The sequence below is a fragment of the Lagopus muta genome, chromosome 3 (assembly GCF_023343835.1).
Source record: "Lagopus muta isolate bLagMut1 chromosome 3, bLagMut1 primary, whole genome shotgun sequence".
In the NCBI taxonomy this organism is placed as follows: domain Eukaryota; kingdom Metazoa; phylum Chordata; class Aves; order Galliformes; family Phasianidae; genus Lagopus; species Lagopus muta.
Genome location: NC_064435.1, coordinates 93,911,694 through 93,938,919, shown reverse-complemented (window position 1 = coordinate 93,938,919; position 27,226 = coordinate 93,911,694). Strand labels below are relative to the sequence as shown.

The 27,226-nt window shown below is 34.7% G+C and overlaps 1 protein-coding gene across 2 annotated transcripts in view; it reads right to left on the bottom strand.

Moving 5' to 3' along the window:
• CNTNAP2 (contactin associated protein 2) overlaps nucleotides 1–27,226 on the bottom strand; it is a 654,845-nt gene that overhangs the window by 270,277 nt on the left and 357,342 nt on the right. For both annotated transcript variants that reach the window (XM_048939493.1, XM_048939492.1), the window contains exon 9: nucleotides 17,939–18,088. In XM_048939493.1, the coding sequence (XP_048795450.1) occupies nucleotides 17,939–18,088 (150 nt within the window). The remainder of the gene's footprint in view (nucleotides 1–17,938; nucleotides 18,089–27,226) is intronic.

The following is a 27,226-nucleotide window of genomic DNA, read 5'->3' as shown; positions in this document are numbered from 1 at the left end:
ATTGGACAAACAGATTTCATAACGTAGCAGATTTTATATCCCTCTAATAGAGGAGCTGATTGCAGAAAAAATATTTTATAAGTAAATGGAGAAGGCTTTTAGGCCATTTTTTTTAATGGAGGTGAATAGATGAGATTTAAGATCAAGATAAGTCATTGCACTCTATAGTGCCTATAATAATGTAAAAACATAATGCATTTGGGAATACAAGCTTGCCATCAGAACATAGTATATTGACTCAACAGCAAATCAAATGAAGAGAATGGTATGAAAAGACTTTAGAAACCCCCTGCCCTTATTCATGAGGTGTCTCGTCCCACTCAGTGGATTTGGAGGAAGGAAAGTAGATTTTGGGGGATGTGAATCTTTCTGAGCTGCGCCTCCCCTACTCAGCAGAGGTCACTACCACAATGGAGTCATTTGAGACTCAGAGGAATCAATTTATGGAGAACTTTCTTAAAAACAACCAATTTGGAGGTAAAATTTGGTAATTTGCTAATTACAATAAATAAACATTACAGGTAATACAATGTTAGGCAACAGCTACTACAAAGAGTAAAAGAATAGAAGATTAAGAGCAAAATAGAAAATGAGGAAAGAGAAACAGACATGCAAGGTGGTTCACCACTCCTCTTTCCAGCAATGTCATGGTGTCAAGTGCAGATCTTCAATAGTGTTGGGTTGTCCAAGGTTGTTTTGGTCAGTTGATGATGACTAAAGACAACAGTACAGACTTTTACTTATAGTCCAGAGTGGTCAAGCCTGCTCCAATAAACACTCCTAGGCACACCCATTCAAAGGCAAATAACTCCAAAGAAATGCTTTAAGATATAAAACACAAAAAGTGATATCGATTGCCTCATTATGATTTGAGACATTCCTTACCAGTCTCAGACAATGAAGAAAACTTATTTGTAGAACAAGTAAACAAGGAACAAGTTTGGTGCTGTTTCTTGATAGCTTAAAACGGCTTCTTAGCCTAGTTTGCAAGATGAAATGAAGTAAATCATGAAAAGGTGGAAATGTGAGAACACTGAGAAATGAGGTTATAATCCATGCTCCATGCCGCTGACAGTTAATGCCTTTCTGGATAACATGAAAACAGTCTTCTTACTGTTCTATTATGACTCTCCAGAGGCACTGCTGTTCTAAAATAAAGGATGTAGAGCTGATATTCAGATGTTAAGGCAAACACTATGAGCTGAAAGTAAGACGGCAAGATTAAAAGTAAACAGTTGAGTTTTTGTACACAATATTGTGAAAGACAAAGCTGTTTTTTTTGTCTGTTTGTTTTTTGTATCAAAGCTTGCTTCCTGAGGTGTTCTGGTTATAAGACTCTGACTGACAACTGCAAATTATCTAGTGGGATGAGTGATGGGTGTCGCCATGCAACAGTACGTCTGCTTATAAAGATAAGCAGAAACAGGACAGTCTTTTTCAGGAGTGTGCTTTGAAGGAGCTGACCACTGCAAAAGGCACAATGCTTGTGCATGGCAATGAAGGCACCACTTGGAAGGACTTGGAAGGACTTGGAAGAAGCCCCCCAGGACCTGCTTGCTGTGAAGCTTCCTGGCTTTCTCCCACCCCCCGTGGTGATTTGATGAGTTCCTGAGATCAGGGGACCTACTATGAACCATGCTGGACCCACAGTAGTGGCAATCTCCCTTGCTTTCTACAAAGACTCCTTGGTTTTTATTTCCTATCTCTTTTCTATTGTCCATCTTCCATTCCCCATATCCCTAAGCAACTAGGATTTGTAATAAACTTGTTGGGCTAACATTTGGCCTGTTGTATCTTAATCTTGCCATTGGGTATATGTATATTAAAAGAACCTCCTATCCCTCCTACAAATTGGGGTGAGACAAATATATAGAAAGACTGTCAAAGTCTTTGTGCAGGGTGCTATGTGGTTGCATTTGATTACATAAATACCAAAACTGTGTGCCCACTTTACTTTTCAAACTCTGTTGACTGTTGGTCAGTTGTTCAGGAGAATTATACAAGCATATAGATAATACATTTTTTTCAGAAACTACAGAAATGTTGGATTGCCAATACACAATCCAGTGTAAAATTTTGTCTATAGGCACCTTAACCTTCATTGAAATCTTTTATTTCATTCATATGTTTTAAGTAAGATCTATGGAAGCAATCAAGGTTATGAAATATTTAATATCTTTGAAAACATTCACAATAGTGACAGTGTTAGCTATATAGAAAAAAATGTAAACCAGAGGGGTATGTTTGTTTTTATCAGACTTTTTTTTCTTAGTCATACAGAAGTTCTGAAAATGCAATTTTCCTTGAACCAGAAGTGAGACATGAAAGAGCTTATATATTTGACTCATCCTGTAGGAGAAAGTTACAATTGTTCCCTGGAATCTTACAAAAAATGGCCTAAAAACATTTTTAAATCTTATCAACATCAACTAATAATAAGTGTTTTTAGTCACATTTTATCATCCATGACATCTTATAGAGTGTCATAATTGACATCACAGCACGCAATGATCACATCATTTCCCATGTCTTGGAGTGAAAACTTATTTGATTTTTCTGTTTCCAATTTCTTGCATAAAAAGAAATCAAAACCAACTGATTTCTCTTAATCCTCTATGACTTTTCTGATTTTAAAAGGATTTATATCAGCTATGTTTTCCATTTTTAGTCCACTTTTTTTCTCTTTGTACAGGTGTCTCATGACTTTGATCACATTTGTGAGCTTCTGTTTTCAAGATATTGGCATGCTACATCTTTACGCAGTGTTTGTTAATTTGTTGCCTTTTCCTTTCCTAATTAGTCACATCAATTGTAATCTCGAGAAAATATATTTAAATGGGAAGTCAGTTCAGATGTTCGGGTTTTTTTTTATGAATTGTTCACCATACATCAGATTTTACTTGGGTTAAATTCACCAGTCTTTAAATATCCTTCTGAAACGCTCAATTGTTAGCTCTTGAATGACTTTTTTACCCAGCATGTGACAATACTGAAAATGAATTTGCAATCTCATTATTGACAATGGCAGCATACTGCTCCTGTCTCTCTCCCATCCAATAGCTGTGCAAAGCAGATGTGCTAACATTCATTCCCATGCAAGAAATGTTGGTAGCATCTATAACAGCCAGTCATGGCATGCATTTTAACAAGTACCGTGTCCTTCAGAATAAACTAGACACAGGGAGTATTCTGTTTAATAGTAAATAGTGCTACTAACAGGAATAAATTAGACTTTACTGACACTGAATTCACATTGAATAAAAATGCTTTAAGTATCATGTAGAGAACTCAGACTAACATATTCTGATAAAGGCCATTTTGTTTCAAACTATATTTTAAACTAATTTAAGCATAATTCACATCAGTAGAGATGTCAGAGACAGAAAATGTCTTGGCAAGGATATTACAACATAGCTAACAAATGAAAAATATCTGCTTATTAAGACCTTAAAAACAATGAGCTGGGACACCTAGTCTCATAAATCAGTATCCACAGAGTTAAAAATAGTTCAGTGTTCATGTGATAATGGCCAGCTACCCACATAGAGCACAGTGGGAGACAAGGGACATCCAGGTTAACTCACCGAGTATCATATATCAAGGTACATACATTGAATAAGTGAGAGACAGAATTTGGATTCTTTTCCTGCATTTTGTAATGTGACAATTAAAATTTTATGTTCAGTAGTGGGTGTGGAGTAGAGGAAGGAGACTAGAGAACACAAATCCTTTTTTCCTCTGTTTAGCCTGCCACTTGGGATCAGCAGAGATAAAGAAAGCCAGCTGTGGATTTCCCTTCTGCTACTTTATGTGAAAATATTTCACTTAGCACAGAATAGAAAATTTCTGCAGGCAGCATATACTTTGCCTTTGAGTTTTTGAGCTTTTCTATTCCTAGATGTATGAACTGTCACTCCTTGCTACAAGCAACATCTTTTCTATTCTTGTACTTCTTGTAGAGAAGATAATACACTTGGCAATGAAGGTAATAGACTTTAACGAAACTAAAGCCATGCAAACCACCAAAATTTAGGCAACACTGCATCTGATGTTTTCAAAGTTTAACAGACTAGAAGTGCATTTTTTGCTCAGTTTCTCCTGTAGTTCCTAAAAACGATACTGTTTCTAAGATCAACTACATTATCACTGATGTTCAGTTTACACCCACTTCTACTCACACTATATTTGAGGTTCATCCAAGCATTTAAGGGGCAAGAAGCTTATATATAAATTTTAACAGGTTAATTTATACTGGATATTTCCAAATGAGCTTCTCTTTGTGTATATTGAAACGCAAAATTTCTCTGAGGAAAATTATTGTCACAACATGAAACTCACAGACTGTTCAGTTTAGACTCATCTTCCCAAAAAACACTGGAGAAAAAAGCTGTATCCTCATGATCCTTTTTCCTGCAAAAATGATTTGTGTGAAGAGAAGATCCACAAGCCTTGAAGTGAAACAAAACTGAGTGTTAAGCCTTTAATGAAATGTTCCAGCGGAATAAAGCTAGTTAAACATGGTTTGAGTTCAGTGCAAACAATTCACATAGCTGAATATGCCAAACGTGTTTTGCAGTCTGATCTTCATTATTAAAAGACATTCAAAGTAAAAATAATAATAATAATAATAGACTTATTTTCTTTCTTTTCTGCTCATGCTTTATGTTGTTCTCATTCTTTAAAACACAAGGTTTTAAAATATGATACTTTATATTCATTGGATAAATAAGGAAAAATGAATAACTTGATGCCTTTGCAAAATATATAACTTTAAGTACTGTTTCTCCAGCAGTGGTGCACGTTGTTTTAAAAAAATCAGTGCATTTACATAATGCCTGTAACACGAATAGCGGCAGGTGGGGATTTTTCTTTTTCTCCTGTACTGAGAATAGTTTATGTAGCTTCTCATAAAAAAGAGTGCATGCAGCAAACAAAACTGTTCACTTATTTCCTTTATGAAAATGCTGAGTGCTGAGTCTAAACTTCATGCATGTACAAGTTCTTGCAGTTAATTTTTTAATATAACATCGTATTTTCTCCTGAATAAATCTAAAAGATTAACTATCGTTCATGTCACCTTCCAGACATTACTTGAGGTTATTCCTGATACAATTAACCTTATTGCCTTCAGTGGAGATGAACACTGATTTGAACCCATATTTTTAGTAGTATGAAGCAGAATGCAAATTTTAAGACTTTTCTTTAAATATATACCTGAGTGAATGTAAAGATAAACAAGTAGAACTTTGATTAATTTTACAGATGATACAAAATCACTTTTGATGTACACCAAAATGCTCACCCACAAGCTTCCAGTAAACACTGAATACTGCTTGCAGAATTCTAAAATGTACAAAAGAAGGATAGCCATTGAGGAAAAAAAGGGAACTGCATTTGTAGGACAGCTGTACAGGTGTACATTGAAGGACAGTATATGCTTCTGAAACTCAGATACATATACACAATATCTGGTTGCAGCACTATATGTTACATGTAAAAATTTGCAATTTATGTATGTGAACTGAAAATAAAATCACACACAAAAAAGATATTTTGAAAAGACATCCATGAAACCTATTTTCAAATTACTTTATCAAAACAGAAAGCAATATTCTATATTTTCCACTGTTCACAGGACATTTCCACAGACTAATTTGGCAAAAAGCAAGCCATAGCTCAGGAGCCATCTTATCCAGAGTAGTAATGAGAAAGCAACAACAACAAACTGATTTATGCTGAGATGAGGGTAATGTAACCTGAGAGCTTTCATTTTTCCTACGATTTCCAAACAACCTTGATTTCTCTTTACATTCAATGCTTAAAATGATTTAAAGACTCAATTATCCACTCCCGCCACCCTCCCCCCCCCCCCCCCCAAAAAAAAGAGGGATTTCACTGTGTGTTTTTTTTTTTCCTGCCTGAATAACTCAACACAAATGTGCTATGCTCGTGGTGGTTTAGAGATTTTTCTAGTGCAGTGATCCACATTCTGATGAATTTAGTTATCTACTACTGCTTTCTTTTAACATATGGATACTTACTAACATATGAAGCAAATTATAATGAAACCAGGATTTCAGAGAAGTTAAACATAAATTCTTGGAGGCAATTTCTACACATTTGAATTCCTGCCATGCATGTTTGATAAATGCAGTGTAACAAGGCTCCACCATGTTTACTACATCTCTCAAGGGGCAGAGGTTGAAGAGGTTTGATACTTTTGCCACCATGTTTGTACCTACATGTACCTACTGCTCATCTCTTGTGAGGAAGACCTTTGAGTGGTTCTTGTACAAACCTGCTTGTAGTATAAGGTAAATAATGAACTGGGAGTTGAGAATATTAAACCACCTACATACAGTTGTGCAGCTGATGTAAGTTCAAATAGTGAAGCCAAATGTTCTCTATTATAATAGCTGGGATACAAGAAACAATTCATGGATTCTTGGTAGCTGTATCCATTTAGAACAGACTGTGAAAGAAGGCTGTAATGACTTTTCAAATATGAATATCGTTGTGCTCATAAATATGTTTATTTGCAGAAATCAATTTGCAACCCATTTGTAAAGGATTTAGATGCTATCATTTGACATTTACACTTTTCCTCACAAGAGATGAGTAGTTGAGATTATTTTCCACAAGTCTTAGTTCTATTCAAAATAATGACTAATATTCAAGGAGTGTGGAAATATTAGACCAACGTCCCAGCAGAGCTCTAAGTGAAAGACAGCTATGCAATAATCTATTAACAAAACCTTTTAATAACTATGTCTAAAAATAGTGTTTTGTATTTCTAAACTTTGATAAGACAGGAGAGATATGATATGCACCTAAACTGACAACACATTTGCAATGCCTTCAAACAAAGCAAATAAGCTAGAACAGACTGATACGTGCCTGAAGTTCAGTTTCTTCCAGAGGAGAATCTTTCTCACACACAGTCCTGGCTCAGGCAATCTGATTGTTAACAGGAGTTATAATATCTTCTGCTTTTTCAAAGAAGGGAAATTCTAAGGTGTTGAAATGTTCTAGTTTCAGAACACAAAATCTTTTGTTTGGAAATGGGAAGTTGTTTCAGGGTACGTTTAGATCTGAGAGACGGGATGTCTCAGGAGCAGAGGCAAGCAATCTAGGCATTCAGAGCAACACAAATGGTTGTGAGTTTTAGACAACATAACACACACTCATACAAGCACAGACATCCTTTTTTTGAAATAATCCCCATAAGCAGGAAGCAGATACTCCCTAAGCCAGCGCACTGTTACTTGCTGACCTTTTCCTCTCTCTCTTGCTACAGCCTCTCTCCTGCGTTTATTCTTCCCAGGGTCTGCAAGGTTTTTTTCCACTTGCATGCTGTACCCTCATGGCCAGTGCTTGATACAGAGCCCAGGAGGAACACCTGCTTGCAAAAACCATTTGCAAAAACATGATAAACTACCAGGATCAGTTCTCTCTACAGGACAAGATATTTGCAGCTACAGCCACAAATATCAGTTCCCTTAAAACTGTCAGAATACTTTGTTCCATCCCAGGATCATTCTTCAGTCAGGGGTCTGACTGTGTCCCTGACACAGAAGTTAAAAAAAATTAAACATAATAACAAATGAATATTTAAATCAAATCCAAATCAAGGAAGTAGTATTTTGAGGAATTGTTTATTTTTTTTAATAAAAATGTTCTAAGCCTCTTGAGTCTTACAGTTATTTGGTGTAAGTAGGATGGCTGACATTTCTCACTTCCTTTTGTAGCCCCATATTCTCAAAGGTGTATATGACAGAAGAAATGTGAAACAACTGAGGTCCACTGCTGTGAAAAAGTTCTATTGTCTGAGACTACCCTATGGGTATGAAGTCTGCAGAACTGCAGAATCCATTCAATAAAAAGAGAGAAAAATACAAGCTTTAAAAGTTTACCAGAAGATGATCACTTTAAACTAGTTTCTTCGGGATCTTGACTCTCCTCTTGTTTTTAATTTGTTGGAAAGTATGCCAGAGTTTGTCTCTTATTTTTGTTTTAAAGCTCTATTTCATCCATAATCTCTGAACTATTTAGTACTATAAGATTAAACATCACTGCTATAACATCTTTTATTATGTCACCTGTTTTTTTTCAGGGCCAGAAAAATTTCCCCCGATTGAGTTTACTAAGGGCCATAGACCAGTTGTCTCACGTAGTGATTCAGCAGGAAATCAATAGTTAATGCATTTCTACTCAAAGGATAACTGAATAAGAAGCCTTCTAAGATTGAAATTAGTTACCATTATTTAACATCTTCAGAAAGCTTAAATGATAGCCAATTCATCTTCCCAAGGCAATCTCTTACTTACACAGTTCTTTGTTTCACATGTATTTCCCATCATGTAGCTATTCCTAATCTTCTGAAGACATGAGTATCAGGCCATGTAAGCATAGTTAATTGTGTGCCTAATTAAACAGCTGAATTCAATGATCTAGGGATTTCAATGGACTTTTGCTTACATATCTCATGTTTACTACAGGAGAATAGTGCTGTTATAGCATCTCTAGAGTAATTTATGAAAACAGTGCTAAGTGTGTAACTTCTAGGGATTGTATGAGCCTTGAAGTGTAAAAAAGAATGTAAAAGAAGTCTGTCTGGGAAAAGACAAGATATAAAGGAATGGCAAAAGCCTTTCCTCACCAAATATTTGAGATTTTTTTAAAGAACAACATCAGAATTATTGCTTGATTTTAATTTGTCTGCGGTTGACTCTCAAAATAACTTCCACAGGTCATGATTTCCTCATGAATGTAGACAAAGAAAAAAAAAACTACTGATAGGAAGAAATGTGAGAGACCTCTGAAAATGGAGGCAGATCTCTGTGACTTTGATTTACGAAGAAAAGTCACATCTCTGCGGGGATGGGAGTATAGGTATGGCATTAGTAAAGGGACAATCATGTATCTTGTCTGGTTGTTTTCTATGGTCTTTCATTTTTACTGGAAGAGCAAAGTGTAGTCTTTCACTTGAAGGAGAAAGCTGCAGGTACCCACATTAAATTAGATCTACAACAGAGTATGTTGTAGCCAATCTTGGAAATAGAAAGCTCACAGTTCATCTCTCCTCTGCAATAAAATAAAGGTATGAAAATCTCAGAAATTGCACTGTTCAGCTGACATTTTAATATTGTTCTAAGAAGATTTTAAATAAGAAATTTTCAGCAGTTGTCTTACAGGCTATTTATAGATGAAGGGACATCTTCATTTCAATAGTGATCTATTGGCTAGTTCATTTTACAGAAAATATGACCTAAGGAATATTCCTAAAAAGAAGTGGAAAGTAATCAAAACTGAAGCGCAGAAACATTCTTCACTGGTAAAGTATAAATTTATATGTATAAAGTATAAGCACTGTACAGAGTGCTCAATTCCTTGTTCTATGGCACTACAGTAAACCAAAAACTATTGATGTGATGGAGTTTTTTGTATCAACTTTGAAATGTGTCATCCATTCAGCCTTCTGTCATCTTCATCCCTTTTCACCAGATCACTGAGAGATAAATATGAGACAGAAAAACAGGCTATATTTTAATCAGAGAAAAAAACAAAGGAAATTAAGATTAAATAATCTAACATTATTAAGATTAACTTTCAACAGTAGATCGTTTTCTGCATGAAAAGCGTTATTCCTAGGTCATCTTATTCTAGCTGTTCAGTTTACTTCTGCCTTAATGTTAAATGACTTCTGTAGAACAATGCTGCAGAACAAAAATAATTTTGGAGCTGGTCAGAACTGTTTTGAATCTACTGGAGAATTAGCCTGTACTGTAGGTGTGATAGAGCCCTTAAATGGTGTAATTAGCCTTTTATGATTCATCAGTGATGGTTTATTTTTTGAAATGCAATAACTGTGGACTGGGGGATGAACAAATCCATTATGTTTCTAAATAGTACCTGTGTTTTCCAATACAATTTTCCAAAAGATTTACCACTAGTGTGAAGTTAGCATAAACATTGCTACAGCAGACCACTTTGTCACTGGCATAGCCTTATAGGGCTTTTTCGTAAATTGATATACAGCACATTTTCAAGAGGAATAAAAAATCAGCCTGCACTGAGAAATACTTGTAGGGAAGTGAAGAGAGAGCCAAAATCAAACAACAACAAAAAATCATGCTAAAGGAAACAGTTATTATTATTATTATTATTATTATATATTTTTTTAAAGCAACACAGAAGAAAGGATGAGAGAAGTTATTCAGGAAGTTTTCAAAGGTTCAGTGGCCTATTATGCATTCTCACCTAGCTTTCTCATCAGGTTAACTGATATAAAATGACCAAAGGGATGTCTCATAAACGTATGGCATCATGCTGAACTATAAAACAGGGGAGTTGGCCAAGGCAGGGGGGGATGCTGCTTCTTGGGGCTGGTGGTAAGCAATTGCGCTGTGATCACTGTTTTTTTGTTTTGTTTTGTTTTGTTTTAATTATTCTTGTTCATTTGTTTTCTATTTGCTCATCTGTGTTTTTCTTTTTTCCCTAGTTCTTATGAACTGTCCTTATCTTAACCAATGAGTTCTCACACTTCTACACTTTTCAGTTCTGTTCCCCAACCCACTGAAGAGAAGAGAGCAAACAAGTATGTGGTGTTAAGCTGCCTGCCAGGCTAAACAGAAGGTCATTTCAAGTATTAGAATATTAATTTTACAAAGTATGTTTAAAAGATGTAATCCAGATCATTTCTGGGGGGGACAGGTATTACCTATGATGTTCGAATGCAACTCTGATATATTAATATTAATATATTAATATTTCTGATTATAGAAAAACTATAAAGACAAAGGGTATAACCTAGTTCTACGTACTTTATTGTTACTGGTTCAAGCATGGAACAAAGCAACAGGAAGCTTCAGACTTCACATACCTGTGTGTCACTAAGGAATTGTTTCTGCTGTTAGATAGCCCTGCCTATGGAGTTTGCTTCTTCATTTGACTACCAGGATGTTAAAGCACTAGGGAAAAAAAAAGACTACAACATCTATAAAATTAGTCTAGTTTTGCTGACTGCATTTTCAATCTGCATCCATGTATGCGCTCATGAATGTGTGATACTGCAGGCCTATCCCAGTGGTTTGTGTAGCATCTTAAAAGCAGGCACATAAATCACTATTTTTATGCAGTACAATGTAGGCATTGACACAAACTTCACTTACCAAATGATACCTTGACATAACACAGTGATATTTTCTATTTCTGAGTAACTAGATTTCAAAAATTAAAGCTAATCTTTTAGAATAAAAAAAAGGTTAAAAGGGCAAGCAAAAAAGAAAGTATGCATAATTAAATAAATGCAAGAAGCAAAGTAAGCAAAGAATTTTCAAGTTCACAAATTTTTAACTCTCTTGGAAAAACAGATCCACAAGGAAATATTCTTAATGCCATACTCATTAGAGCTTAAAGCAAGATTTTTTCTTCATATACAAACACACTAAAACACACAATAACATTCTATAGCACTGTATGGTGTGTTCTTACAGCTAAACAGAATGTTTTTTTTACTGAGGATTTTCAGATATTATACATTTCTAGCCACAGTGACTAGTCTTGCTTTGATTTGTTAGGCAAGATCAAAAGATAAGCATGCAAGTCTTGGACTAGAAGCAGAAAGTCTAGAAGATCACTTCTCAGGATGGCAGGCATTGTGCTCAGAGTGCCTGACCCTGTCTTATTGCCATAGCAACAGATCAAGTTGCACTTCTCTCCAGTTTAAACTTCAAACCAGAACATGATTATCACTCCTCAAAAACATCCTATTTCTTCTTTTCATTAACACATAAGGCTACACTTTTGGTATTTCTTGTAACTATCCAATTCCAAATAAATTCCTATGGCTTAGTATAAAAACAATTAATTAAAAAATACGTATTCTGGCCATCCACTGAGTATTCAGAATGATAGTACCTTAGGTAGGACTCAATAACTCAAACATCATAGATTCACAGAGTACTTTGGGTGAGAAGGGACCTTAAAAATCAGCTAGTCCATCCTCTCCTCTCACTGAAGGCTCGCTTCCTACTGGGTCAAGATTCCCAAAGCCCTACCTGACCTGGCCTTGAAAAAGTCCAAAGAGGAGCAACATTCTCTGGGAAATCCAATCCAATGTCTTATCAGACTCACTGTGAATAATTTATTCCATACAATTAATCTAAATCTAAATAGTTAAAGAATGTAACTTAACTGTAACTCTTAACCTATCAATACATGCTATTAGAAAGTCCCTCCCCTTCTTTCCTGTTGGCTCCCATAAAGAACTGGAATACAAAAGAGGTCTTCCTGGAGTCTTCTCTAGGCTAAAGAGCCTCGATTTTTCTCAGCCTTTCTTGTGTCAATAGAATTTATAATTACTGCAACTTTCATGTGAATCAATATTTACAATCAGCACTGAGAATCATTCTCATCCCAGACCATATCAAACAGAAACAAGTCCCTTACCCAAATAACTATATTTTTGCTCTGTGTCTCCCATTTTCACAAACATCGTATTTGCAAGTTCTGGAACATATCCTGATATTTTCCTCCTGTTATGATTTTATGACACATTAAAGCAGATTCCCAAAGATATTCATGCTCACAATTATATAGAAGGGTAGATTTTCTGAAAGACGCAAGTCAATTATCTGATACCGGAATCAATGAATTGTAGAATATCTTGAGTTGGAAGGGGTCTGTGTAGGAAGGGAGGCAACTTTTTCTTAGTGTTATTCATAACAATAGCAGGGCTTTTTGTTTTTGTTTTTGTTTTAATGCCCTTAAAATCTGAAATGCAATTGAAAATTTGGTTCCAGTTTAGAGGAAGGAAAAGGAGAATATGACATAGGTTCTATCATTTTAAAGATGAAAATCAGGTAAATCTATGTATGGAAAACCCAATAACAAGATCAGTAAGTCACTTTCCAAAATACGAAAAGGCTTTGAAAAGTATATGCCCTATTGATGATACTAGGAATTTAGGTATTTTGTTTGTTTTTTTTTTTTTGTGTGTGTGTGCAGATATCTTGGATATGCTGAATTGTGGCTATGGACAATAAACCCATTTTATACATCTGGAGACAGAACCCTGATATCCTAGAAAACAGATTAAATCATAGATGTGCTATTACATTACTAATATTCACTATTATTTAGGAGCATGATTATTTTCAAACACTGGGAAAGAATATGCACATATGGTTCAGATCAAAATTCAATTTGGACAAACATATTTGTGATTTCTAATGCCATGATGATGATAAAAATACATATTTCCACAATGCAATCACTCACCACCCACCAATCGATGCCTTGCTAACGACACAACTGCCTGCTGTCCAATGCTCCACTACCAACACAAGGTCTCACTGACCGATGCCCGCGAATCCTTAAGCAGATGCCAGTTAACCTGTGGCCTTCTCATTATGTCACATGGTGTGGAATAACTGCTTACCTAATTCAGGCCTGCTCTCCTCGCTCTGCCCTGCCCCCTGCTGCTGCACCATAAAGGCAGTGGCTCTTCCCATCAGTCAGCAATACACTCCCATCAGTCAGCAATAACCAAAAAATCTGTGTGCTGTTAAAACTGTCTCAGCTGAAATCGGGACAGAGGGGGAAGAGTAAAATATAGCAAAAAGAATGCAGTTCCTTCATTTTATTTTTCTGAGAAACTTCCAGAGATGTACTTCAGCTTAGAAGGAGAATTATACTATATAAAATAAGGAGAGAACTGAAAATTGCATTCACCCATTTTTAAGTGGGCAGACATTTCCCATCTCTAAGGGCTCAAATGCTGAAGTTATTCCAGCAGGACTTGTGCTTCCATATATCCATTCCTAAACTCATATTATCATACATTCGATTTTTTTAATTTGTTTTCATGAAGTATCAGTTTCCTGCATGCACCTATCTTTCTCTGGGAGATTGATTTACTTCCAGCATTTCTACTTGCATTGTTGCAAGCAATATGTTGATGGACTGACATATTAGAACATCACCAACAAAGTTATTGACAGTACTTAATTACTGAATGTCAGCAGTATTTTATTTGTTGTCATCTGTATAGCATTAAAATGATCTCAATGAAAGAAACAAAACTATGAATGATGTAAGACAGGAAACTAAGAATTAGGTGGCAATGTTGATTAGCCTCTCTTCAGTGCACAAAAGGAGTATGATTTTGTGTTTCAGTGTTGACTGGGGGAGAAAGAAGATGAGATGATAAAGAATTGTAGCAGAGAGAAGCTTAAATGTCTACACAAACCTGTGCTTATTTTTTTATTTATTTACCTAAACCAAACAGTGAAGACAAATGAAGATTCAAACAGAAAAGAGAAAGAACTAGTAAACAAAATCACTTGCTTGTTTCACTCAGGTTTATAAATTCTGCGTATTTATGTTCTTTGCTGATTAACTGACTCATAAATATACTGGATTTAACAATCCAAAGCAAGAGGGTTGTTAAAAAATACAGCCCATTCCAATCCTTGTTGTCTGAATACTTTTTATAGAGATAGTACAAGTGCTTCTGGAATCCCAAGTACACTATCTAGGTAATTTGACCATAACTATAACAGCTATTATTGTTGGATGCTCATAATGATAAAAAATGGACAACTTGATAAAAATTTGTTGTGGTTTTGTGATTTTTGTCAGTATTCCACATCATGACATCATGTAAAACAGTGGGAGTTAAAGAGTTAATGTTCTGGTTCCATGGACTGCCTTTTCTGGGCATTTTAGGTTCTCGGAGGGGAAGGGAGAAGCAACATTCCCAGAGGACTTCACATGTAGAGGAAGCAAGGTGTAGCTCCGGGCAGGACACCAGCTGCTCTGCCTCTCACTGACTCTCAGTTTGCTGTGGGGAAAGCACATGGTTCCCCTCAAGTCTAGAGCAAGATCTTAGCTTTGAACGCTTCTGTATTGGAACTGTTGAATCATGGCCTGAACCTCTGATTAATCACCTGAGGCGAGTACTGAGTCAGCCTTGGGAGCACAGGTGAAGGCAATTCGCCTGTGTGACCAGAAGGGGTGGAGCCAGGCTCCACATCTCTTAGACCTCATTTAAGGGCTGGCTGCCACTGAGGAAGGATCTCTCTCTGGTGATTGCTCCTCATAAAGTTTCTCGTTTGCCTACAGCACCAGTGAGCACCTTCCATTTATCTCTGATTATCTTTTCTAATGTGATAATCTTACTAGCCTAACATCTGTATACTTATTGACCATGCACTCTCTCATTTTGTTGGATTTAGTAAATTACTGTTCCTCCTCAGATCATTACCGTTGTTGTTTTTTTGTTTGTTTGTTTTTCAGACCCATCTGCTATCTCCCTACCCTTCCTCCTCTCCCACACTGCATGGCCCACAAGTGCCTTGCTTCATTAGTCAGAGAACCAGGGCTGGCCAGGCCACAAAATAGCTAATGCTCTTTTTTTTTCTCCCTTTCCATGACAAAATTAAACACACATTCATATACTCTGGTTGAAGATAACAGATTTAAAGAAAGCTAGATACGCACATAAGAAACAGAATTACATGAAACAGAAGAAGGTTCTTTTTCCTCTTTACTTTACTTCCCTTTTCTCTCTCTTCATTCCAGCTCCTTGGTAAGATTTTAGACCAAACCAACTTTCAAAAAAAAAAACAACAAAAAAAAACCTCCACTCCAGGAAAAAAAGCATATACTGAATACATTTTGTACAGCTGTACAGAAAGGATTTACTACATGCCACAGGCTGCCATCTCATAGGAAACTTACTACATAGTCCATTCATCTTTGCTTGTCAGAAAAAGCAGCATAATGGATTGGCAAATGCTCACTGCATACCTTTGTTCTTGCTGAAGTTTTACCACTTATATGAAAAAACTTTCTCATCTTTAAGACAGTAAAAAGGTGAGAGAAAGGAGACACAGTTAAATGCTATAAAATAGACATAATTTTGATTTATGTCACTAATCAGGTATTTCCTCTGGGCACTAGGCTATTTGGTGGTTGGGTGCAAGCTTAAGATGTCTCACAACCCTTATCTCTAGCACTAATCTCCAGCAATGTAAATTAGGTTAATCAACTCATTTTCTCTCTGTGTTTCACTTTCTCTGCTCATCCTTTTTGGTTTATGCATACAATTGGAAACAACAAAGAAGCATCATTCTCTGGAGGTTAGTAGGTAGCTCACTTCTTCCCAAAAATCCAAATCCAAGTCAAGAAAGAGAAGGTAAATAAAAACAGCGAGGAGAAATTTATACAGAAGGGAAGTAAGCTATCAACACTAACTCTCTCAAATTAAATTTAGAGAAATATACGGTCCTTAGCATACCTTCCCCTAACTTGAATAAAAACAGGCTCACTATGAGTCTTGCTGTCTATCCCTTGGTAGATTCTCAGTAATTTGGAAGAGTACAGAAAAGGCACAAAGGAGGTGAAAAAGAACTGCATAAGTACAGAAAATGATTCTAATAGGAAATGAAGAAACCCTTGTATAATTTATTAGTCTGTCTTAAAACTACAAAAGTTCCAAAATTAGTTTTGTGGGCAGAAATCACAAGATTCTGATTTCTTTTTTTTTCTTTTTTCAAACATTAATTATGGTACATATTGTTGACTACCAAGGTAGGACTTTTACAACAAGTGTCTCTGTTGAAAGCAAACTGAAGAAAAACCAGAACAGATTTAGGAACAAATTTTGATAAATGGACTGTTTTATTATAAAGCTAATATTATGGAATACTGCCAGTGAAAAGTTTTGACAAGAAAGTATGAAAATGATAGCTTTTTATAAAAACAATTATTGTCTGCAGAATTCACATTTATATCCGTGGTATTTCTCTTGTAGAGAAAGCCATGTTTCTTTTCACAGAAAGAGGTACATGTAGTGTCTGCCTTACACTTTAAGGCAATACTCATTTCATTGTAATTACTCTTCTCTTTAAATTCTCTGTCACACACTTGTAACTGTATTGTAATGCAGTGCTGAGACTCTAAACTATTGTTCAGCAAAGACAACAATACTGTGTATACTTTGTACTAGATATTTTAATACCAGGAAACCAAAATATAACTAAAAATACTTAATTTGAGGTCACTGAAAAGGAAAGCTTGGAGAACGTGGTATTTGCACGCAAGAAAAAAATAGGAAAATTTAGATGAGAAGTGAATATGTTTTCAAAGATTTATAGAAATGGTGATTTTGCAGTTTCTGAAAACAAAATATATCATCCTTTGAATTCAAGAGATACCTCTTCTGTAATCACTTATGCACATTTGCAGGACAAAAAAAAAAAACCCAAAAAACAAAAAAACAGTTGGCATATTATCTATCTCAACTTACTCCTAATGAGACTAATAAAAACACTTCATTTTATGACAGTCAGGTTTTGCAAAGGTTTGAAGTTCCTAACTATCTCACTTTGAAAAACATTCTGACCATAATCAGCAATATATGTGGTATATGGAGCCCAAAATACTGAACAAGATATGGTTTTAATTTATGAAAGCTCTCGATTACTCATAATAATTACAGCTCTTAAAAAAAAAACAACCAAAAACAGAACAACAAAAGGCTAAAATCAGTGATATTTTCTGTCTTCAGGTTTCCAAAACTGAAAAGAAAGAATCTTCTTTCTCTTAGTGAGAAAGAGAATCCTCTTTCTCTTTAATTAGGCTACTAATATTAGAAAGGTTCCCATTCAGAGGATGAAATATCCTGGGAAGATACGGAGATTCAGAGATTCAAAGTTGGATCATCCCTTCTACAATATTTTTTTTTTCTTTTTCTTTTTCAAGAACAAGGTGTAGGTAGATCCTTCGAAGTAAAATTCTACCACACATTTCTGACAAACAACACTCAGTCATTTCAGAACATCCAAATATTAACTGACTGAACTACAGTCTGAGCTCCATCTCACACAGATCAACAGCATTTTAAGCAGATGTTTTTTATGATTATTTTTACCTCCAAATAAATATTTCTCTCCAGTTTTAACTTGTAGAGGGCTGTTCGTTCGAACAGCAGAAGCTTCATCTCCATCAATGGTGAGAACTGCAAAATTTTCTTTAGCTAGAAATCGAACTTCATGCCATTGCCCATCATTGAGACCAGAGCCTAGAAAGAACAGAAAACACAGAAACATTTTACATTTATTATTTATAAGTGGCTAGTGTGCCTCTTCCAGTCTCTGTATGCAAAGTCTAATGAGGTCTATTTCAGAAATGAAATAACTTCAGTGTGAAAACCAGGAAGCATTATTGAAGTAGCTATTAAAATAAAAATGGCATTATCATGATAAATGCAAATCTTGAAACTACTGAACTGACCATTCTGTCAAGTATAAGTATTTTTAAATATACGTTATCTCTTACCATACCCACCAAAAAGCCATGTTCTACATTTCTCTAATGAGAAATATATTTTAATCATTTATGTGACCAAGCTCAAAAGGAAAATATTTTGATTAATAAATTTAATTATAGTCAACAGATCCACACATGCTAGCGACCGCTGCAGCTATTTATGATTATAATAATTGCTTTTATCTAAAGCTACATATTTGCAAGAAAAAGGAAAGAAAAAAAAGAGAAGAAAACTTTTGTGGAAGCTGAATATGCAGATAATCTTGTAACTGAGATGTGAGTTTAGTCAGGGGAAAATGAAGACATTATCACAAATCCATTGTAAATCCAGCAAATGTCTACCAAAATTCTGAACTTTAGAGAATCACTATGCTCCCTACTCTGACAGTGTGTATATATATGTGTGTGTGTGTGTACCAGAAATGAAGCACAGGGATCCCTTCATTCTCTTTCTTTTTTCAAACCACAACAACAAACTATAACCAAGAAAAAAGCAAGCAAACAAACAAACAGAAGAACTGAAATACGTTTCAGTTGTCTCTAGGAGCTAGTAGAAAGGCATCTTGCTTACCATGTTTAGTTGGCATTTATGAACAGTAAAAGAGAGGAGTGTTCTGGTCATTTTTTTGGAGGTAGCTTACATGGTATCAACAAGCAAGTGGCAAATATTCTCGTAAAAGAAAATTCCAGATTATAGCACCTGTTCAAAGTAACAGATCTTCACCTAGAAAAAGGTGCTATCACCTTAGCAAATGTACTTTGCCAAAATAAGCTGCAGTGTGATGCAAAACAGTGTCTAAAATTAAATAGAACATGTAATATCATCAGAAATAAAAAAGAAAAACAAAATTTCAGAATGTTCATATGACATCTCTTATGAAAAAGGAATAAATGTCATGGCAAACAGATAAACCTAGACATTTAATGAACAATTTTTTCCAGATGTTTCTACATGTTTAAGATTCAAGATCAAGTTCTCATATAACAGCTTTATGTATTGGAATACTCTTGAAAGATACATTAATGCAAATATAAATGGCAGATACATTTCAAAATCGCGTCAGTAAGGAATATTTCTGACATGGCTTGGTCAATCTAGTGTAAGAATAAATGAATTTCAAGTAAGATTTCTTTTGTTTATGAGCTCCTTTTTCACTATATTTTACAAACCAATAAGAAAAACACTGAATTCCAACTCACAAAGTTATATTTTACATATAAACTCAGAGAGGAACAATTTCTTTAAATATAATGAAATAAAGAGGTATAAAGAGGTTAAATATGAGGAAAACATTTTTTACAGTGTAGTTAGTGAGGTACTGGAACAGGTTGTCTTGTGATTTGGTGGATGCCCCGTCCCTGGAGACTTTGAAGCAAAGCTTTGAAGGCTGGATCAGGCCCTGGGCTGTGGGTTTCCTTGTTCATTGTAGGGGAGATGGACTAGGTGACCTTCAAAGGTTCCTTCCAACTCTAAGGATTCTATGATTCTGTGCTTCTATGATTTTATCCCTTGTGGTGATTACAATCCTGATTTTAAAAATTATCCTTTAGCCATTAATTTCTAATGATTATTTCAAGATAATCAATGTAAAAATAAACAAAATAAGGCAACATACTAACATTACCTTTTACACTGCAGAAAAGTGTACAGAGTATGTACTTGAGTATGTCTTTCTATGTACATATATACAGGATGGTACCTATGGCACTGAAGACAAATGCCAGGTGTCTCCAGAACACAACAGAAAGGTTGAAACTATAGATCTAGATAATTTTTAATTTTCTTTCTGTGGCTTTTATGAAAAATTATTAATGCAAGTTTAGATTTCTTAGTGTCAGGAAATTTCATCTCTCTCCTCACTAAGATTTTTCTTGATAGGAATTTGAATTATACTTCCATAATCATTCTTCATTGCATACAGACTGTTGCGTTCTATTAAACAGTCATATGCATAATTAGTAATTATAAGACCCACTGTCAATAAATGATGAGAACATATTATCCTTGTATGTTCACTGAAGTTAACAACATTGTGATGCATAGTGTAGGCTGTCACCAGCATTTTATGAAAATAAATCACTGATGTGCATAGTTCATAAGCAGAATTGTGATAAATCACTGAGTTCACTGTTGCTAAAATTCTCATGACACTACCAGCTAAACTTGGCTGAGCACAACTTTTTCACTGTAACAGGAATACATGACTGCTACTGAAAACCAATGCTTTGTCTTGGAGACCTTGGGACCTGTCATACCTGTTGGGACCAAGTTATACCAAAAAGCATATTCTCATTCACAGCATCTGTGAGTTCATTTAGCTACCTGGGAATCTGCAGGCAAACAACCCACTTCCCCCCCAAAAAAGCAAGCAGACTTTTCACATCTGAGTCCTTACATAATACATATGCACATAACAGAAAAACTAATATGGCTGTTTACTTTGCTGTCACCCTTGAAATGCCAGCATAGCAAGAAATTCCTGTAACTTAAGTTTTACAGTTGTCATTTGTTGTAATGACAAATGAGGAAAAACAAACACCAACACATAGGCTAAAATGCACCTAATTTTTAATATAACTACCATGTCAAAGGAATCCGAATGTCAAATTAATCATGTTGAGATTCTACTGTGTTTTTAAAAATTTCCTCAAATGTCCTTATAAAATGCACAATGACAACATTGATACTAATAAAAAAAAGTGACGATAAACACTCTTATGTTCTGATCCACTGAAAACCTGAACATTATTTTCTTGCTTAAATAGATGACTATAGAAGATACTGCACACTCAAAAACATACCTGCTTGCCTTACTATAAATTTATTAGCCACTTTGTCACTGTATGGGAACTGCTGAATCATGGCCTGAACCTCTGATTGATCCCTCCCCCCCCCCCCAGTGGGGAAGGATTTCTTTCTGGAGATCTTCCTTTTGGAGTTTTCAAGTGAACCCAGAACAAGGGTAAGCTCTTTATCTATTCTTTTTGGTGTAGCAACCTGCTTAGCCAAACTGTCCTGTATATTTCTTAATTATAACATGTATATTCATTGGTTATGAATACCGACACAAAGCAACTTCAACAGTGAAGTATGGTGCAAAACAGCAACAGATTTGCAAACGTCCTGTAAAATTCATATTCAATAATGAATCCTTGGCAAATAAATATATTTATCACAGTAAATCTGTTGTTTCATGCATGATTTGCCCTCACATAACAGGGATGTTATGTAAAAGGATTTTCAAATAAAGGTGCTATAAATTTGTTGGTTTAATTTTACTGTTGTTAAAACATAATCAAATCGCATCTGAAATTTCATAGCATGTTGAATGAAAACCACACTTCATTATGTCTTGTGTCTTGCTGTCAGGAAAACAGGTTGAACAGCTTGAAAAAAATCAAGTGAAACATTTACTAGAAGAATTTTTTTTCTTTCGTTGCTTTTTAAGTCATTCAAAGTAGAATAACTTGGTCATCTGTTTATAAAACAATTTTCCCTTCTACTTTGCTTAAAATTGTGTTAAACAGCACAAAAAAAAATATGATTTTATTACCTTTGTGCTCTATATATGCCAACTTCTTTTAAACTTTTATGAACCATAAAACACACTGATGGTCTATGCTTTACTTTATCTGAACCCAAATTTCTAATTAGATATTCCTCTATCTGTAAGCAAAGTGTTTCATACACTTACAGTGGCATTCCTTCAGAAATTTCCAATTGTCTTATGCTCATGAACTAGCTTTCATGCTACTGGTATTTGTTTTGTTTAGTATCACTTCCTATCATGATCCCAGAGGAATTTTGCAATGGGAATTTGCAGAAATGGGCAAATATCATCAGGATTATTTGGGTTTATGTATGAATTATACAAAGCATGCAAATACAAGGGACTAAACACAGCATATTAAAATGAATAATTACAGTTAATGCATTGAGTGTTCTGTAGGTATAGCTCTCATAGTAATTTGTTTAAATATTAATATCTATATTTCCAATGGAAGAAAAATACAGTCTTCGTTATAGACCATCTTAAAATGAGAATTTGTTTCTTGTAAGGAAACATTAGCTCAATTTAAATCGGGACCTAAGGATGGAAGAAGTAACTAGTTTATGACAAGTATTTTTATAAACCATGTCAGTTACAACTACAGCTTCCCCCACCTTTTTGCTGCGAAATAATAACAGTTAGCCACTGTAACAATCAAAATCAATCAACTTCCTCTGCTTCCTTTTGCTCATACACGTGTAACAGGGTTTAGAAGTCATTTTCATTAAGAACTACTTTTTTTTGTTTTGTTTTTGATTCTAACTTTATTAGGAATTGTAGAATGCAGGGATACACAAATGTGTGGATTTGTATCTACACATCTGCTGTAGAACGCCATCCTAGTCCATACTTATACCTTAAGTAGAATACAGAGAATCCTAAGTTTAGAAGTTTAGTAAATTTATTGTTTCAATTGGCCATAGCATCCTTTCTTCTTCAAATGGTTGTGTCTCCTTCTCTCTGAGCTGATTCTGTAATGAGTGGTTGTAAAAAAGTGTATATTTAGTTTAAGGATAATAATAGTTGTCTTGCTACATGGAGAAAATGATTTTTTTTTTTATCACTTATTATTATGAGAACCAAAACAGAGACAATTCTGCCTGCCAATATTACATATCTTATGGTCCTTTAGCTGTGGCATTTATAGAAACTAAGCAAGGTCACATTGCTTCAACGTGTATTATCTCTTTCTGCATTTGCTAGCTCTCACACCTGTGCTCTCAATTTTACTGTCTTCATCTATTTCAAGTCTCTTTTGTTTATATCTGCTGTCAAGTTATGACAGAAATTTTCATTTTTTAAAACTACTGCTTTTTCTCCTCTACTGGGATCAAGGAAATGGGATTCCTCAAGAATTTCAATTATTACATTCTTTATATTTTTGAAGTCTCCTCTTTTTTTTATCAAAATTTGTTTCCCTGTGTAAAACATAAATATAAATTAGCTTCAGAGAGAGTTCTTCTATTCAGGATTAAATTAAGAAATTTTAAATGCAGAACAATATTCCATATTAAAGTAATTAACAGTTGACAAATAGGACCTGGCTGCGAGAGAGACTTATCTATCTCTCAACACTAGCAGGTTGTTCTTCTGCTCTGTGAATAGAATTCCCACTATTTATGTTGTGAATGAATCACAATTATAAGGAAATTTCTTTTTCTCACTAGTCCGAATATGATCATATTAGCCATACAATGGGTTACAAAAACATCTACACTAAACTGTGAAGAACTTTTTAATGAAACGGGCACCATAAATCAAAGAGAATGCAGAGCAGTGTATGTGTGTAAAGCACAAATGAGAAAGCAAAGCTGTCAGACTAAATCATAGTTGTCTAATAAAGTATTAGATGCATTTGAAATATTCCTATATAGTCCTACATTGAATAATAATAATAATAATAATAAATAAAATTCCAAATTCTCCTCCAGGGAGAACAGAATGAAAAAATACAATTTCCAGCATGAACAGATGCAACTTTCCTATTGGATCCTTTAGAATACCACCATGATATATCATAGACAAGTCAGGTTAATTCTAAAACTAAGGCAGTATTTTTGACAGCTCTGAAGCACAAAAGCAGGTATTTGAACGTGAGGTATTATATAATGAAATTATACTCAATTGTCATGTTTTTATGATTTTTGTTACCAGTATTCCACATCATAACACCGTACATGGCACTGGGAGTTCAAGAGTTAATGCTCCAGTTCTCTGAATTGATGACAGTTTCAGGTACCTGGTTTTCAGAAGAGGAGGAGAGCTACATCTCCCAGAAGACTTCACTGTTCTGTTTTCTTTTTCCATTCCAAGAGAAAGATAAAACTGTTTGCCCATCATGCGATGTCCCTTCTTCCTCTTACTGCACGTTTCTCTGTGTGTGCTCCCTAGCTGTCTCACCTTCAGCAATAGTGTAAGGCCTTCGTTTTTTGAGCACTCATTTTATTTGATTTATTAGTCTCAGTTCCAATTATACTGCATTATATCGTGTGATTTTGCATTACGATATCACGTTTAGTAAATTACCTTTCCTCCTCAGATTGTTGCTGCTGTTTTGTTTTTATGGCCCGTGCTCTACCCTTTCCCCATTTTCCCCTTCCCCCTTTCTCAGGGCTTGGGTCCATGGGTTCCCCCACCCCGTAGTCATGGAACTGGGCTGAACCAATCCACAGACTGTTGACATCAATAAAACAAAAGAAAAATTATTTTAAGTGTACACAGAAATCAGTGTAGTAAAATAAGCCTTTCAAAGATAACATTTAATACTGAAATCAATGAAAAGAGTAGAATGAGAAATGCTTATTTAAAATTCCTGTGTGAGTTACATGAAAGTTTTCCTTGTACACGCAAAATATTAGAAACAAAGCTTATTCTTCACAGTAATGATTTTACCTTTGCTTATAAATATTAATGTAGGACTTACTACTAACATTTTTATTCTTCTCTTCCTATTGCATGTGTATAGAGTAAAAGATAAATGATTTTGTAAAACAAATAGGCAAGACAAATGTGGAACAATTAAACTGTTGTGCCTTGATTACAGGTGAGGATTATAGAGCACAATTAAATAATTTACCTATAGTTACACTGAAACAAAACAGTCAAGTGCGTGTCACTATACAAGACAATTTGTATTTCTAATTATTGTATTTCCTATTTTAATGCTATAGTAGAAGAAATTTGATTATGCTAATACTCAAATATTTTTAAAAATCATTATTACTGCCACTTAACTTCTGGTTTATCTTTCTAACTACAAGGAGTAGCCAAGAAAAGCCAGCAATTTAAAGGATTCTTCCATCATTTTGCAATGAAATGTCTATTTTAAGTGCATATGAAATGGAGAATGTTAGCAGGCAGAAGAAAGAGGAGAGCTTTTTTGAGGTGGTCTTTCAGTGAATAAACATGAATGAAATTTTTGTTCATGATCATAAAACATAGACCTATAACAATCAAAGAATTGCTGATATTTCCTAAGAATGGAATGTTATAAGTAGTCTTTTAGGTGACTGCACCATTACTTGGTAACCCTGGCAGAAGTTAGTTTCTTCAGGCAATTTAATAAAATAAAAATAAAACAAAGCAGGTACATCGTTTAGCAGAGTAAAACAGTTGACATTTCACCTAACTGTAATTTCTCTTGTAATGTCTGTGATATAGTTTCCAATCTCAGTACAGCACAGCACACCTCTTTTCCTTCTGTCTTCAGCCTCTTCAAACTTTTAATTGGCATCAGGGTAACTGAGTTTCTTTTGCAACTCTGTTTCAGGCACTGTTTCAGGCACAGTAATTTTCAGTGAGTCTTTGAAACTTAAGACCATGCTGTCCATACATTCTAAATAAGTTTCACTATTAATTTAGAGGCTGGCTCCCTCTACTCAATGCAATATATAAGTAGTGAGACCTTCGTATGTATATTTTAGCTAAGGATATACATAGAATTTACATGAATTATAATTAAGAATTGAAATATGAGTTATTTCTTTTGTAGCTTTCTTCAAACAGTGGCTAATGCAAAGGGCCTAGTACAGCTAGAATCATCACAGAATCAAGCTGAAAATCATTTGAGCATATTTGTGACAAAACTACTCTTAAACTATTTTTGGACATGCTGATTAAATTAACCAATTTAGACAGAAAATAAATCAAGATTATTACCAACTCGAGCTGTTCAGGACTTGTTATTTTTATAAAAGAGTGTTTATTTAGCACTTGATATGAACATTACTTGCATGGATCTGATGAATAACTGCTGTTACTTCTAGTTCATATCATAGTTTTCTTCTTAATTCCTTGGTTTTATACTGATGTAAATCAACTCTATTGAGACTAACAGAGCCTCTACCAATTTGGATTTCAATTTATTGGATTTTTTTTTAATGTTTAGCAATTTAAATAAACATACTAAAAATATGCACAGTTAGGTTTCTTTTGCCTTTGTCAAAATGGTCAGTGGTAGTTCTAAGCCAGATAATGCACAGCAGTGAGCACCACCTGGCATTCATGCATTATTTACACTATTCATATCTTCATCTATGCCACTCTTTTCAGGATATGAAAGTTCAGTGATGACATGCTATCATATAAAAGAGTCCACTATGTCATTGTACTCATGAAGGGTAACAGAAAAATGGGAAGTGAAACAAGATTGCTACTGCAACATTCAAGTAGAATTTTGATAAACAAAGGTGATTCCAAATTCCTTTCCAGTACTTTATTTCTTCTTTTAACCCACTCTTCTCTGGTCATATGTATACTAATTTATGAGTTCTAGTATAATATATTTGTGAATATTCTAAGTTTGAACTCCAATATTACAAACAATACTCCAGTATCCAGTAAATCCAGAGTCTTGACTAACCTTGTACATCTCAAAACATAACATTTAATTATACTCCATTAAAAAGTGCATCTTCTAATAGAGAAACTGATTGTTGCAATCAATCAGTTAAATATTGTACAGACTAAAGTCACTGCATGCTTGCAAGTTCTATCGTGTGCAAGAAGTGTTTTGTTTTGTTTTTTTTTAAAAACTTTTTATGACTCATTTTTAATCCAGAGAAGCACCTAAGAAAAATGGTACACACATTTTCCAATAGAAATTTTAACATGGCAAAATTACAGATGTCTAATCTTCTGCTTTTGAAAATCATAATAGAGTACAGAAAATATCTCCAAAATTCCCCTAAAAGGAATATATATGACTGTGCATATGTCATACATGCTTTCATTAACAAATTAACAATTTAAATCTTAATGATTTTTCTAGCAGAAGAATATTGAAATTTAGAAGACAAACTTCAGTGTCACAATGCAATTGTAAAATTGGATTACATAGA